The 17,776-nt window shown below is 32.1% G+C and overlaps 1 protein-coding gene across 1 annotated transcript; it reads right to left on the bottom strand.

Annotated features, from left to right (window-relative positions):
• Window positions 1-991: 991 nt before the first annotated feature.
• Window positions 992-17,303, bottom strand: LOC133332831 (dromyosuppressin-like). Its single transcript, XM_061541202.1, has 3 exons — window positions 17,273-17,303; window positions 1,145-1,363; window positions 992-1,083 (listed from the first exon to the last, which is right to left on the bottom strand). The coding sequence occupies exons 1-3, from the start codon at window positions 17,301-17,303 to the stop codon at window positions 992-994; spliced, it is 342 nt and encodes a 113-aa protein (XP_061397186.1).
• Between the last annotated feature and the right edge of the window lie 473 nt (window positions 17,304-17,776).

Here is a 17,776-nt window from a genome sequence, read left to right as displayed (position 1 = left end):
ATTTTCAAGTTGAAAAATGTGTCATAGTGTAATTATGAATTAGTATTTGTCAAATTAATTGGGGGTCATTAAAAGATCCCAAGTATAAGCAGGGTTAAAAATGTAGAGAACTTTGAAATGAAGTTTCTAATATCTCTTATCCAAAAAAGTATATACAAGACACTCTTGCCATTTTGAGAGGAACTCATTTTATTGTTGTTGTTGTGTCGAAATAATGCCAATTTTGAGAGGAATACATCTGTATTTTATTTTATTGAAATATATCATTCGTGTGTCTTTGTGTGTATTATTTAAAATGCTTTTATTTTGAGATCAATAAAGAGACGTACAGGGTGGTACAATTTTACATTACAAATATTAATGTGGGTATGTGTTTGTTTTTATTCGTGAAACAAATGTATGCAGTATGTATCGCTCTGCCCCAGTTATTATAACATTATTTAATATTGTGTGTGCATAGATATTTTTAAATGAAAAAAACCCTTTTTATTTAATTTAATTTTTTATGTACATACACGTTTTTTTAGGAGATAAATCGGGTCCTTAAATGTATAGATAGTAGTGGCTACCAGTTGACTATCATCTTAATATATATATATATATATTTTTTTTTTTTTTGGTTACAAGAGAAACAGTGTTGTATTTTTGTGTGTAATATTACAAAGAGATCAACTTAAGTTTTTATTATTAATAATTGTGTCTTTTCTTTTTGTATGAGAAACTTACATTATTAAAAAATAGTTTTTTTTTAATTTTTTTTCAGTGTACATTTAGTTTTAAATAACATTACTTATGATAGATAATTGTTGTGAGAGTATGGTTTGTTTTTGTTGTTTAGCATATGGTCCATTTAGACTAGAATTCCAGGTTGTGAAGCTACGCACATCTCAGATAAATGATTTTTTTTTAAAAAAAAGTTTACAATCCAATTATCCATTCCATGAGAGATGTAGGGTAGGGTTGTTGAAGAAGAGGTGGCTGGGGATGTAATTTAACGTCTCTTGCCGAAACGCAAGAAAACATGATCAACATCGGTACGTTTGCCCAAATTGTTGGTATAATCTTCAGAGTTGGTAACCAAAGCTGTGTGGAGAAGATATTTAAACTAAAATCTATATTTTTTTATTGAAAATATATAACTTACTTGCAGCCTCATTATTGATATAGGTCTTCAGAGCAGTTGTCAATTGATCGGAATTTTCCAAGGCCATGCACACCTTGCGAATATGTGGTGGCATACCTTCAATGATACCGGGCTGGCACAAAGGTGCCACAGTCGAGGCATAACAGCTCACCAAAACGCTGGAGAAGACAAGGCTGCAGACAATGATGGCAACAATTTGGTTCGACATTTTTGTTTTGGCTAAAATGAGCGAGAGGGAGAGAGAGAGAGGAAGAATTAAATATTATGTAATTAAAACAAGAGAAATATTTCAATATTCAATTTATTTCGAGCCAGTACTTTTGTATTTTTTTATTAAGGACTTTTCATACCCTACACAACTATGTTGTCAGGATATTATAGCTTTGTGCAGCCCCAAGAGTTTGTAACGCCGCGAAATATTGGTCCTAGGCCCACCTTTAAGTATACCGATCGTCATATCTCGACTAGCTGAGTCGATCTAGACATGTGTGTCCGTCCGTCCGTCCGTCTGTCCATTATATTTTGGAAACACGATACAGGCCACAGTTATGGACTAATCTTCACGAAATTTTGCATGGAGGATAGGTTCGGCCTAATGAAGACCCCTATTGTTTTTGGTAAAGATCGGATAATATTTAGACGATAAAATGGACCAAATACTTAATTTTTTTTTTGGTTTTTCTGGTCGCTCCAGAGGCCGCAATTATGGCCCAAACATCTCAAATTTTTACATGGAGAAGGCGATTGGGCCAAAGAATAAGCATACCTGTTTTGTAAAAGATCGATCAATATTTAGCGGGTCAAATAGACCCTGACTTCTGTGTAAAAAATGACAAAATTTGTATTCAATGGCGTATATATTTACTCCGGAAGGACATAGAGCCGAGAAGTTGATAGTATATCCAAGAGGAGTGGTTGGCCTTTAAATTGATACCAATTATATTGTGGTATGTACTCGGATGTGGGAGTTACACGTAAATATTTACAGGTGCTTATGTATTCAATTTTCGGTGATGATCACATAACAATTCGGGATGAAGTGGACCAAAAACTTTTTTGTTTGTTTTTTTTTTCGAGGCGATCTATAGACCACAATTATAAACCGAACATCACAATACCACCCACGGTGAAGGGAATCTGGACAAGTAATTAGAGGGGCGGCTGTACTGAATATTAGTAATATTCGGAAAATATGTCATTGTAAGCAAGAGGTGCTGTTGAACTCTAATCGGACAAGAGGGTGCAAATATCAATAAATATTGCCAAGGCTCGGAATAAAGACCCGCAGAAAGTTGGAGTTACGTGGTAGTTGTGTGGGGTATCGTATGGTCGGCCCCGTCCGATTATACTGCTCCGCTAACTGGTTAATATTTATTTTTTCCCCCATTTATAATTTTTGACCTTTAAATTTTGTAATTTATCAGTAATTTGTCATCACCAACTTTATTTCTATTCAGTTACTGGGTCAACATACAAAAGTATTCAATTGCATTGGGGTATTATATTAAAAGAAGGATATCAAATGTTGCTATGGTATGCAAAGATATAACAACAACAATAAAAATCCTGCAAATCCAATTGCATCCATGTAGCTTAGATATTAAAATGCATAAATCATTTTTCATTCACTGTTTTTTTTTGTTACGCTACGCTGGCCCAATAGGGAATTGAAATAAATGAAAAGTGAGCGTGATAACCGAGTGGAGGAATTTAAAATGAAATCAATGGTAGTAAAGGGAGCATAAAATCTATTTTTCTCTCTTTAATTTAATTGCAAAAAATAGGATTTTATATGTGGGAAAAATACATGTCCCCAAAAATACCTGTCCCCATTATGGTTACGCTTTTGAGCGGTTTTTTATGCCAAGATATGTAGTAAATGGGGAGAGAAGTAAAGGTCTTCATTTAAAGATATAATAAAAAATATTAAAAACATAAAATTATTAATTTTTTCAAACTATTGAAGAGGAGTTTAATGGGTCGATTACGGATGGCAACCAGAGTTTAGTTGCGTTGCCAGTTGCCAAATTTGCATTATGGATAGCAACTGTTGTCAACTTCAGTTGCTTCAAATAGAATTTTTCGGCAACCATTTATTTCTGGTTGCTGTTTATAATAACTGAACTTTGTAGGCCTCCCATAATGGTTAATATTACTACAAAAGAACAATTTGAGGTCTATATTGCCCGGATGGAAGCTCACCCAAATGTAGCACGCGGCGTGCGGACTTTTGGTCAAACCAAAGCCACTATCGATGATGTGTTGAAGGCCATTTCAGAAGACCTTAACTGCTATGGCATTCCAAAAGAGTGGCTGAAAGTGGTGAACATCTTCTTTTGGGTCCATGATATGTACGTGTGTATCATCAATACATCCGACAACACCCTGGAACTTAGTTTTCGAATAAAAAATTTTATTCTTCCATTTTTCCTCCTCCGTTAATTAGATACAATCAAAATTTTACAGAGTTTTTCCTCTATTATCCGGATAACTTCGGCGAAAACCACCGACATTGTCGGTTGAGCCATGCCAAGGTTGAAGTCATTGCTATGGGACTTTTGAAAACTTCCCTCCTCAAAAAAACATCAGAGCTGCACACATTTTTAAGAGAGGAGGAATTGCTGTTGACCGCCAGGCTTTTCGGAAATCAGGGTTTAAGGCTTCATCTAAGTACACAACGGCATCTTTTGGTAGTCGAAAATACGCCTTCAAGCTAAAATGAGCAGTTGATTGAACGTCAGCATCTACTCACTGAACTGATAATAGTTCTAATAGATTTATCTCTTAAATGCCTTCTAATTATAATTTTCATAATCAAAAAATAGTTCCACTGAGCTTATCATCATATATAATTAGCTTTTCTGATATATTTTATTCATTTTTTTTTTTTTTTGTTTACAATATTTCTAGTTGTAGAAATGTCAAAACAGTATTATCGACAGCAACTGAGAAAAGTTGCTATTCATAATGTTAAGTTTTATTTCAATTGCGTTGCCAGTTGAACTCGCAACTGGAGTTTGGTTGCTTTCCATAATCGACCCATAAACGATTTTTCTAATACCGCTCATGTGGCGTATGATACACATCGTTATTCATACGTCACCATAAACATTAGCAGAACTATTAAAACATTTAGGCGTATGATAAATGGTTAGCATTCATACGCCACCATGAACCACTAAATTTATAAAGAATATAACCATTATTTTCCGATAAATTTATTTTCCAAATTTAGAAAAAAAGGGAAATAATACCTGTCCCCATTATGGTTACGCTTTTGAGCGGGTTTTTTATGGCAAGAGATGTGGTAAATGGGGAGAGAAGTAAAGGACTTAATCTAAAGATATAATAATAAAATTTAAAAACATAAAATTATTCATTTTTTCAAACTATTGAAGGGGATTTCAAATGATTTTTCTAATATGGCTCCTGTGGCGTATGATAGACATCGTTATTCATACGTCACCATAAACATTAGCAGAACTATTAAAACATTTAGGCGTATGATAAATGGTTAGCATTCATACGCCACCATGAACCACTAAATGTATAAAGAATCTAACCATTATTTTCCGATAAATTTATTTTCCAAATTTAGAAAAAAAGGGAAATAATACCTGTCCCCATTATGGTTACGCTTTTGAGCGGGTTTTTTTTATGGCAAGAGATGTAGTAAATGGGGAGAGAAGTAAAGGTCTTCATTTAAAGATATAATAAAAAACATTAAAAACATAAAATTATTAATTTTTTCAAACTATTGAAGGGGAGTTCAAACGATTTTTCTAATACCGCTCATGTGGCGTATGATACACATCGTTATTCATACGTCACCATAAACATTAGCAAAACTATGAAAGTATTTAGACGTATGATGAATGGGTAGCATTCATACGCCACCATGAACCACTAAATGTATAAAGAATCTAACCATTTATTTCCGTTAATTTTATTTTCCAAATTTAGAAAAAATGGGAAAAATACCTGTCCCCATTATGGCTACGCTTTTGAGCGATTTTTTTATCCCAGGAGATGTGGTAAATGGGGGAGAGAAGTAAGTGACTCAATTTAAAGATCTAATAAAACAATTTAAAAACATAAAATTATAAAATTGTTCAAACTATTCAAGGGATTTTAAATGATTTTTTGTAATAAGGCTCTTGGGGCGTATGATACACATCGTTATTCATACGTCACCATAAACATTAGCAAAACTGTCAAAGTATTTAGGCGTATGATAAATGGGTAGCATTCATACGCCACCATGGACCACTAAATTTATAAAGAATCTAAGCATTAATTTCCGTTAAATTTATTATCCAAATTTAGAAAAAAAACAAATAATTCTAATTTGTGTGGGTGGTAACCTATTGTTGAAATCGAGAGACCATAACTTTTAAAATAATCGGTAAATTTTTAAAGTACTGGTTAGAATTGAAACGGGGTCGACAGCTTAAACAAATCAATGCGTAATCGCACTATGGAACTGGCTAAAATATATAGAGATTTAGACAAAATTTTACAAATATGAAAATTTTTCGAATTGTTGGTATTTTTTCCACTAACAAATTTCTAGGGGTCATAACTTCAAAAGTAATCGGAATATTTGAAATAAATAACTTGATTTGGAAAGAAGAATCTCCGAAGCTTTAAACGTGTATAAATTATATTTATGTTGCTAAAGAAATAATGGAATTAAAGGCAAAATTACGGAAATCTACAATTTTTAAATTTGTAATAATTTTTCGGTAATCATCTTCTAGTGACCATAACTTTTGTAGTAATCGGTATATTTTGAAGAAATAACTTAATTTGAAAAGAAGAATACTCGGAGCTTAAAACGTGTATAAATAATATTCATGTTGCTGATAAACTTCAGGAATTAATGGCAAATTTACAGAAATCTAAAATATTTAAATTTGTCATACTTTTTTGTAATCATGTTATAGTGATCATAACATTTGAAGTAATCGGTATATTTGGAAGTGAAGCTTCTAGTTGGAAAGTGGAACATCTCCTTAATAAAATCGATGTGGATTTTCTACATGTAACTGGTTTCCCTATTAGAGATATCACCAATTTCACGAAAATATCAAAAATTCCGATATTTCGTATTTTTTGGGAATTTTTTTCTAGACGCCTTAAATTCTAAAGTAATTGGTATATTTTGATGAAATAACTTGATTTGGGAAGAAGAATACGTGATCTTAAAAATGTAGTTGAATTATATTAATATTGCCGAAGAAATTACTGAGATATCGGTAAATTGCAGAAATGCCCAATTTATGAATTTTTGTTAATTTTTTGGGTAATCGTATATTTTGAAGTGAAGCCTAGATTTGGAAAGAGAAACATCTTGTCAATAAAATTTATTTTGATTTTGTATATTTAGCTGGTTTTCGTACTAGAGAAATCACCAAATTTACAAAAATATCAAAATGTCCGATGTTTGGTATTTGTTTGGGAATCTTTTTCTAGACACCATAACTTCTAAAGTAATCGGTATATTTAGTCGAATTAACTTTATTTGGAAAGAAGTATACCTGATTTACAAAATTTGTAGAAATAATTTTCATGTTGCTAAAGAAATAGCCAAGTTAATAAGAAAGTTTTAGGAATGCCCAATTATTTGAATTTGCGTCACTTTTCTGGGTAATCGTGTTCTGATGGTCATACCATTTGAAGTAATCGGTATATTCGGAAGTTATGGTTAGATTTGGAAAGAGGAATATCTTGTCAAAAATGTATAAATGAATTTTGATCATGTAGCTGGTTTCCGTACCAAAGAAATCAGCAAATTTACAAAAATATCAAAATTTCGGAAGTTTGGTATTTGTTTTCGGAATCTTTTTTTTTTGGCATCATAACATCTAAAGTAATCGGTATATTTTGATGAAATAACTTGATTTGCGAAGAAGAATGACTGATTTACCAAATTTGTAGGAATAATTTTTATGTTGGTGAAGAAATAGCCAAGTTAATGGGAATGTTTTAGGAATGTCCAATTATTTGAATTTGCGTCACTTTTCTGGGTAATCGTGTCCGGATGGCTATAACTTTTGAAGTAATCAGTATTTTGGGAAGTTATGGTAAGATTTGGAAAGGGGAACTTGTCTTGTCAAAAAATATAAATGAATTTTAATCATGTACCTGGTTTCCGTACCAAAGAAATCAGCAAATTTACAAAAATATCAAAATTTCGGAAGTTTGGTATTTGTTTGGGAATCTTTTTCTAGACGTCATAACTTCTAAAGTAATCGGTATATTTTGATGAAATAAATTGAGTTGCGAAGAAGAATATCTAATTAACAATATGTTTATGAATAATTTTAATGTTACTGAAGTAAACGCAGAGGTATCGGAAAAATTACAGGAATGCAAAATTTTTGAACTTGTTTTACAATTTTTGGGTAATTGTTTTCTGATGGCCATAACTTTTGAAGTAATCGGTATATTTGGAAGTGAAGCCTAGATTTGGAAAGATAAACATCTTGCAAATAAAAGCTATTTTGGTTTTTTATATTTTAATGGTTTTCGTACTAGAGAAATCACCAGTTTTACAAAAATATCAAAATTGTCGAAATTTGGTATTTGTTTGATAATCTTTTTCTAGACACCATAACTTCTAAAGTAATCGGTATATTTAGTCGAAATAACTTTATTTGGAAAGAAGAATACCTGATTTACAAAATTTGTAGGAATAATTTTAATGTTGCTAAAGAAATAGCCATGTTAACGGAAAAGTTATAGAAATGCCCAATTATTTGAATATGCGTCACTTTTCTGGGTAATCGTGTTCCGATGGTCATAACATTTGAAATAATCGGTATATTTGGAAGTTATGGTTAGATTTGAAATGGGTAACATCTACTTAATGAAATCTATGTGAATTTTGTCCATAACAATTTCATTCTATTTTTACGATTTTAATTCTTATAAGGTTTTAGAGGCCTTAATGGTAAAATAAGACTCTTATTTTGTCCATGCAAACCGTTTATCCTTTGGTATCCTTTTTAAGTGTTACATTACATAAATTTGATTCCAACTTCGTGTCATTACATTTCCAGGGGTACAAGGAAAATAATATCCCTTGTTTGACAATATGTTTATAATGATGTTGGCGGGATATTGTTGGTGTTCGACATAATTCCTTGACATTAAATAACCTCACACTCTCTTCAAATCTCCATATCCTGCTCATCCTTCTCCAATTGAAAATAATTCATTTTGCAAATGCAATAACTTACAATCTGTCTTTAAGGATGCCATGCATTTGCTTGTCAAACAGGTGAGCAGATTATGGATGGCTGCCAGCAGCAGGAGGAGGACGAGAGCTAATACTAAATACTTTTTGCCATTGGGGGTCTAAAAAGTGTTGATACTTCATTGCAACATATTGTCAGCATTTATCTCTATTATGTTGTGAATGAGTGTGGCAACAACAACAACAACAAAAAGGACTGATGATGATGGCGAAGACGACTTAAAGGATATTAACATTGATTGACGGAAAGTAACAAGCCACAGTGACAAGAGAGTTGGAATAGTGTCAGGGTGTGTGTGTGCGTGTGATAGATTTATTGTCAGCAGAGACAAATGTGTGTACGTGTGTGTGTCAATGTCTATCAAGTTGATAGGACCACAGTTATGCTTTTCAACAATTCCGACCATCATTGTCACCGTCACATCAATCTCCAAAGCAACTTAACGCATCCATCCAACCTGTTGATATTAAATTCCAAAGGTTATGTATGCGGGGAAGTTGGGTTGGCGATTTCAACATTTTTCAAAAATGAAAACATATTGAATGCATTAATACCAATTTAAACTTGAAATTGCCGTGCAATGATAATTTATACAAATCACCTTTACACCTCGCCATATTTTTGAAGATTGTATGATGATGTGATGTGGTCATTTTCATTGCTTCCGAGTTTGCGAACATAATGACCCGACTTAAGCAATGCTTGTTGCTATTTGATTTTCTAATATTCCCCCTTTCCCATTCTCTATGCTAATTTCATGGGAGCGAATTCGTCATGTATTCAGGTCATTGGCATTGGCATTTGCATGTTATGTATTCGATGTGAGGGGAGAACAAAAAAAAGGTCAGGCATTATTAGTTTGCTGGACTATAGGCATGTCCAAATGTTTTTTTTTTTTTAGCACTGCATTCGACTTAGAACAATGTGTTCTACGTCTTCCCTTATATTTCCAACGTGATGTGGTTAATGTTGAAAAGCTTAATTGCATCGATCTGTTGCTGGCTGCGATTTTTTCCCCCGAAAATTGTATTGGTATGTTTTTCCAGTGCTCGTAATTTCTAAAGTAATCGGTATATTTTGATGAAATAACTTGATTTGGGAAGAAGAATATCTGATTTTAAAAATCTAGTTGAATTATATTAATATTGCTAAAGCAATTACTGAGATATCGGTAAATTGCAGAAATGTCCAATTTTTGAATTTTTGTTAATTTTTATAGGTAATCGTGTTCTGATGGCCATAACTATTGATGTAATCGGTATATTTTGAAGTGAAGTCTCGATTTGGAAAGAGTAACAGCTTGTCAATAAAACCTATGTGGATTTTGTATATGTAGCTGGTTTGTACTAGAAAAATTAACAAATTTAAAAAATATCGAAAATTTCCGAATTTTGGCATTTGTTTGGGAATCTTTTTCTCCACATCATAACTTCTAAAGTAATCGGTATATTTTGATGATATAGCTTTATTTGGAAAGAAGAATACCGGATTTACAAAATTTTATTGGAATAACTTTCATGTTACTGAAGAAATAGCCAAGCTAACGGGAAAGTTGTAGAAATGCCCAATATTGCCCAAACGCCCAAGTTTTCCAATTGTGGTCATTTTTTGGTAACCCTTAATTTTTAAAGTAATCGGTATATTTTAGATAAACAACGCGATTTTTTGAATATTTATAACGTAGCTGAAATCGGTTAAAATTATAGTAAATTATCAGGCCAACTAACCATGTTATTGATCATTTAACAAAAACGCGCAAATCTTCCAATTATGCTCATTTTTTTTGGGTACTAATATTCCAAAGGCCATAATTTTTAAAGTAATCGGTATATTTTAGAGAAATTACTTGATTTAGGAAAAAGAATACTTGATTTGTAAAATCTATTTTGATTCTATGCATATGGATTTTAAAATAGCCGAAGTAGGGCCAAATTTACAAAAATACCCAAAATGTCACTAGTAGGTTTATTTTTCGGTAGTCATCTTGTAGTAGTCACAACTTTGTATGTAATCGGTATATTTTTATGAAATATCCATATTTTGAATGAATAATACCTTATCTAAAATTGCTGTAAGTTATGATAAACTATTAGTAAAAATAAAAAAAATTATTTGCAAATTACCAAAAACGCGCAAATTTTCCAATAATGACATTTTTTCGGTAGTCATCTTGTAGAAGCTATAATTTCTATAGTAATCGGTATATTTTAGAGAAATGACAATATTTAGGCAGAAAAATACTTGATTTATTAAATCTATTTTGATTCTAAACGTATGACTTTTATAATTGACGAAATATGACAAAAATTTACAAAAATACCAAAAATGACACTAGTTTGTATAATTTTCGGTAGTCATATTGCAGAAGTCACAACTTTTAAAGTAATCGGTATATTTTTACGGAATAACTTAATTTTGAATGAACAATACCATATCTATAATTGCTGTAAGTTTAGGTAAATTATTTGGCCAAATGACCAAAAATATTGGCAAATTAACAAAAAACTCACAAATTTTCCAAAAACGGATTTTTTTTAGTAATCATAATCTAGTGGTCACAATTTCTAAAGTAATCGGTATATTCTAAATAAATAACTTTATTTAGGAGGAATCACACTTGAATTATAAAATCTATACTAATTTTTTACATATATTTTATAAACTCACAGAAATATGACCAAATTTAAAAAAAATACCCAAAGTGTCACTAGTTTGGTATATATTTTGTTAATTATGTTCTAGATGCCATATTTTTCGAAGTAATTGGTATATTTTAAAATAAAATTTGGATATTGAAAGGGGAACATCAACTCAATAAAATCCATGTGAAAAATGTTCTTATAGTTGGTTAAATATCAGAAATATTGCCAAATTTGCAGAATTGTCAAAATTTTACATTGTTGGATATTTTTTTGGTAATCATTTTCTGGGGGATATAACTTCTGAAGTAATCGGTATATTGTAATGAAATAACTTGATTTGAGAAGACGAATATTTTATTTTTAAAATGTATGCGAAATCTATACAGGTTGATGAAGAAAAAACAATGTTAATGGCAATTGTACAGAATAACCCAAATTTTGCATATTTGATTATTTTTTTGGTAATCATGCTCTAGAAGCCATAGCTCTTGAAGTAATCGGTATATTTTCAAATGATAATTCGATTTTGGAAGAGGAACACCTGCTTAATAAAATCGATGTGTTTTTTTGGCGATGGTTAAATTCCAAAGATATCTCCAAATTGGTGGAAATGACAAAAATTCTAATTGTTAGTATTTTTTCGGTAATCATTTCCTACTGGTCATAACTTCGGAAGTATTTCGTATATTTTGATGAAATAATTTGATATGAGAAGATGAATATTTTATTTTTAAAATATATGCGAATTCTATACGGGGTGCTGAAGAAAAAATTATGTTAATGGCAATTTCACAGAAGTACCCATTTTTTGCATTTGTGATTCTTTTTTTCGGTAATCATGTTCTAGAAGCCATATCTCTTGAAGTAATCGGTATATTTTCAAATTATAGTTAAATTTTGGAAGAGGAACACCTGCTCAATAAAATCTAAGTGAATTATTTTCTCGGATATGGTCAAATTCCAGATATATAGCCAAATTGGTAGAAATGCCAAAAATGCCTAATTGTTGGTATTTTTTGGTAATCATTTTCTAGGAGCCATAACTTCTGAAGTAATTGGTATATTTTGAAGTATTTGGAAAGAGCAAGACTCGATTAATAAAATCTGTGTGAAACATTTTCGTGAAGATGTTTAAATTCCAGAGATATCGCCAAAATGACAGAAATGCCAACAATTCCTAATTGTCGGTATTTTTTTGGTAATCATTTTCTAGGGGCCATAACTTCGGAAGTAATCGGTATATGTTTATGAAATAACTTGATTTGAGAAGATGAATATATTTTTTTTTATAAAAACGTATGTAGAATTTTTACATTTTTGTAAAAAAAATATGAAATTTAAAAGTGCATTTTCAAAAAATTCCAATTTTTGAATTTGTGATTTATTTTTTGGTAATCACGTTCCTGAGGCCATAAATGCTGAAGTAATCGGTATATATTGAAATTGTAGTTGGATTTTGAAAGATGTACATTTCTTTAATAAAAATCTATGTGAACTATGTTCTTGTAGCTGCCTAAATACTAGAAAAACCTTCAAATTTGGAAAAGTTTTAAAAAATTCTAATTGTTGGCATTTTTTGGTACAGCAAGTGGTAACTTCTGCTATAACTTCTGAAGTATTTCGGATATTTTGACGAAATTACTTGATTTTGAAAGAAGAATATTTAGTAATTGAAGTTTTAATTTTAAATTTAAAGTTTAATTTTAAAAGTTTAATTTAAAATTCTAATTTTTGGCATTTTTTGCCAAAAATTAGAGAGGCTATAACTTCTGAAGTATTTCGGATAATTTGACGGAATTACTTGATTTTGAAAGAAGAATATTTAGTAATTGAAATTTTGAAGTTTTAATTTTAAATCCCATATGTGGCATCTGGAAAAGTTCCTAACCAATTTCTAAAGTAGTTCATTACTTTTTAAAGCACTTTTAAATTCACGTTCTGTCTAAACTTGATATCACTTTTATTAACACTTTATACTTACATTTGTTTTTTGTTGTTTTGAAGGATTAAAAAATTAGCAAAAATCTTTTAATTTCGTTAGAAATTTGTTAAATAAGTTAACTGTGTTTTTTTTTTGTTTGTTTTCTGGAATACGCTTTTGATCCGCTGGATGTACACTGTAAAGTGTTTGAAACTGTTGTGATGCTGTTCAAGGAATTTCCTTCCGCTTTTATTCATTTACGAATCCTTGAATATCCTTAGTAATGCAACATTCTCATTGGCTATTACAGGAGTTCGTAAAATTTCCTACTCAATGCCGAAGTACAAGAAACGATGTCTTCGTGGAGCAATGAGAGAAAGGAAGAGAGAGAGAGAGAGAGAGAGAAAAAGCGGAGGTGGGGTGGGAAGTCGTCTGGCAGCCAAGACAAACACTTGTTGCTTTTTTTTGGTGGGCCACAAAAAAAGAGAAGAAAAAAGAAGGCGTCAACTTAATACCCACCCAATCACCACAGCCAAAAACAACATCTACACAGGAGTCCTGTGTGGGAGTGGGGGTTGTATGTATGTCCATCATCTATCCATCCATCCATTGATGACGTCTTAACAATGAGAATTATTTACTTGAGGTATTAGTTACAATGAGTTTTACGTGAGAAACACGTGCAATTCTACAGGCCAGCAGTGAGGAGGAGGAGGGGTTGTTGTTCGAAACTTTACATGATAACATCTCCTCATCGAAGTCCTTTAGATAATGTTAAGGCCATTGAAGGCATTAATAAAAATTGTTGTTGTTTTCAGCCTCATCTTTCAATTTCAATTGTTTGTTTTAAACATTAAACATTTAATTGCAAGGATGATGATGCGGTGTGTGTAAACCTCTTTATATGACCAAACGACCACCAACTAAGTTTTTTTTTTGTTGTTGTGGTAATTAAAAAACTAGTAACTTATACGTCCACATTACTGGCATTAAAAAACACCATCTGAGAATTATAAAGTTATTGAATAGTTATAAACATGTTATTAACAATAAAATTAAATTTTTATTAACATTTGTTTTTGTTTGTATTTTTTCTTTATAATTACCGTTGACAACCATATGCAGCTGTTTTACACAGTGTTTCCACTAGCCAGCATACTATGATGGATAAGTGTGTGTTGTGTTTTCTTATCTTCTCTTAATTACATTATGTTGCTTTTTGTTGTTGTGGTTGTTGTTAGTGCATCCACATTACATATGGCTAATCCAATTTGTCAAAATAACACAATTTGTTGTTTGTAATGGATGTGTAAAATAATAAAATGGTCATATTTTTTTTCTCACACCTATCAAACTTTAACGACACCAAAATACACATTTAGTTTTCAGATAATTTTTTCGAAGATGTTGAAATTTGTATGAATATTTTGGTAGGACGATCAAAGTTTTCAATATAGGTATTGAATTTTATTTTTCTGATGGACTAGGGTATTTTTTTAAGTAGAATTGGAGTGAATAGTTGTGTAAAGGTTTCGAAACATTATCAGATCTATTATCGAGGTTTTTACAGTATGCGATTTATGGATCATTACTGTAGCGAACCTCACCAGACTCTATTCCTTCTGATGGGTGCTAGCATCATTTTCGACCGTGCTCAGGGCTTGGGGGGTGTTCTTATCGTTAGAAATGGAAGAAATAAGCCTCAACCAGTTACATGAATATTTATGTTTTAATGGTAGCGAGATTATATGAGCTATATTCGCGGTGATTAATGTTAGTATGAAGGAAGCTTAAATCCCAAAAGCTTTTATGCATTTGTTAATTCTAAAAGAAAAGTTAGAGAATTTCCTAGTAGTATGAAAGATGGTAGTAAAGATTCCGCTGATACGGTTGAAATAGCAGACATGTTTGCAGATTTCTTTCAAAGTACATACTCTACATTCACATTCAACTCAAAGTATGCTTTTAATATTGATAAAATAAACAATTTCCCTAATTTTCTTATAACAGAAGATGAAGTGTTGAATGGTTTAGTTTCAATAAAGTATTGTTGCTCCCCAGGTCCTGATGGAGTGCCTGCGAATATATTGAAAACTTGTGCTTATGAACTGTATAAGCCCCTGACTGCTATTTTAAATCTTTCGCTGTCTACAGGGTACTTTCCTCTGTCCTGGAGATCTAGCTTCATTATCCCCTTACATAAGTCTGGTAGCAGAAATGTTATTGATAATTTCACCTTGTCAACATGGTTTCATAAAAGGGAGATCGACTTTAACTAATCTGATGGAATTAACATGCCATGCACACCATGTATTTTCTACAAAGCAACAAACAGATGTAATTTACACTGATTTTAGTAAAGCATTTGATACGTTGTTACACAAACTTTAATTATTTAAAGTGGACGCCATGAGTTTTCCATTCGAAATTTTGACTTGGATTTCATCCTACTTGCAAAACCGCACTCAAAGCGTATCTTATAATAATATTTTCTCTAGAAATATTGATGTTCATTCTGGAGTTCCTTAAGATAGCCATTTAGGTCCACTATTATTTGTGTTATACCTTAATGATCTTCCATCAGTGATTAAATTTTCAAAAGTGTTGATGTTTGCTGATGATGTAAAACTTTTCAGAAATTTAGACTCACTAAATCAAGCCCTTAATCTACAAAATGATTTGCACTCTCTTGAATACTGGTGCAGTATTAAGGGATGTCACTGAATCTTAAAAACTGTAAAAAATTATGCCTTTCTAAATGTTGTTCAATTCCCACCAATTATTTTATAGGCTCTTACAAATTAGACAATGTTGATTCTTTCTTTGATCTTGGCGTTATCTTAGATGATAAATTGCGATTTAATTTGCATATTGAGTCATGCGTAAATAAAGCCAAATCTTTACTAGGATTTATAAAACGATGGTCTAAAGAGTTTGAGTTTGACCCTTATGTGACTAAACGTTTATTTGTTAGTCTGGTTCGGCCTACATTAGAATATGGATGTGTATTGTGGAGCCCGTTATTCTAAAAAAATTGAATCTGTCCAAACACAATTTCTCTTATTTGTTCTTAGAGGTTTGCCTTGGAGTACAGTTGAACGATTCCCTCCTTATGAAAATCGTTTAAAACTTATTAATCTTCCAACACTAGAACGAAGACGTTTAATGCTGAGATCTATATTTTTAATAAAACTTTTACGCGGTCAAATTGACTCGAAATTTTTAATTGGTGAAATCAAGTTTAATGTACCTTCACGTCTTACTCGTAATTATATACCGCTTTATCTTCCTTTAGTGAGATCTAATTATGAGTTATGTAATCCCTTTAGATCACTATGTGAAATATATAACAACCTGTATAATCGCATCTCTTTATCTGATCCAATACATGTAATTAAAAATTCTATTCTAAATTTAGAACTGTAGAGTGCAAGCAGTGGCAGATGTTTATGTTTTGTGTTTGTCTTTATTGTTGTGTTTAATTAATTAACTTTAAACTGTTTAACCGACTGATGTTTACCTTAGCCGGTGTTTCCCAACATTACTAACCCTCCATAATCCGGATTATGGGGTGTACGTTCTCCCTACGTTATGGGGAGGAGGCCCCCTCGGTCGGCAGGGGCGGGTAATAGTGGCGTGGGAACGATCGAAGAAAATAAAACTATGTCAGCGCAATGAACATTCGAACTATACCCTATCTCAATTTCGTGGAATTATTTAAACATGTACTTTGAATAAGTCGCCATCATTCATACATTAAATTTCAATAGCACGTATTTAAATTAAAAAAAAAAAAACGATATTAAGGATGATAATATAGGTAAGATAAAACTAGATTAAGGTTAACATAAACAATGCAATTCAAGGTTTTGTTTTTATTTTTTTCTTTTTTTAATCTATAAATTATTACCTTATTTTAAATCGCGATTAATCGTGTTCAATAAAATAACATTTTATATTTATAAATAAATATAAGAACTATAAAGAATGGTCGCGTTAGTTGCCCACACTCAGACACCAACCTACTATGAAAAAGTTCTTCTACATCAGTCTCATTTGTGCCCATGCTCCGACCGAAGATATTAAGATGAACAGACCAAACAAAGACATATTTTACGAGCACCTAGAAACAGCATAGGACCGCTGCCCTGGCCATGACATTAAAATTCTACTAGGAGATTGGATTTATCCCGATCGAACAAGGAGAAATCAAATCGATCATGTTGTGATAGACGGAAGGCATTCATCCAGTGTTTTAGACGTTCGATCGATCCGAAGAGCGAATATCGATTCGGACCATTACCTTGTGGCAGCCAAGGGTTCGCACCCGTCATAATGTAGCAGCAAAGATGCGATCTAATGTAACACGGAAACTCGACATCGGAAGGCTGCAAATACAACAGATAGCAGAAGCCCACTCCGATCAACTTATCCAACTGTTTGACGAAAGTACTCCTTGTCCCTATAATAATATATAAGCACAATGACAGAGAATTTCCCACTCTCTACAAACTACAGCAAAAGCAAGACTTGGGTTCCAAAGACCACCACCAAGAAACCTGTGGTACGATCAGGCAACCCTGCAGACAGTAGCAACACGTAAAAACGTATTTTTATAAAAAAGATGAAAGAACAAGAAAAACGTGAGCGTAAGCAAATCGAGATGGATAGGAGTCAGAATGAATTCCGGAAATTTTACCAACGAGTAAAACAGCAAACCGAAGACTTTGGTGCAGGCACATCCTCCTGTAGAGGTGAAGAAGGAAACCTGATGACAGATACAGACAGCGTGCTGAGGATCTGGAAG

The sequence above is a fragment of the Musca vetustissima genome, unplaced genomic scaffold (assembly GCF_032173495.1).
Source record: "Musca vetustissima isolate MV318-11 ecotype Yass unplaced genomic scaffold, APGP_CSIRO_Mvet_v1 utg2636, whole genome shotgun sequence".
NCBI lineage: Eukaryota > Metazoa > Arthropoda > Insecta > Diptera > Muscidae > Musca > Musca vetustissima.
This window is presented reverse-complemented; position numbering and strand designations above follow the sequence as displayed.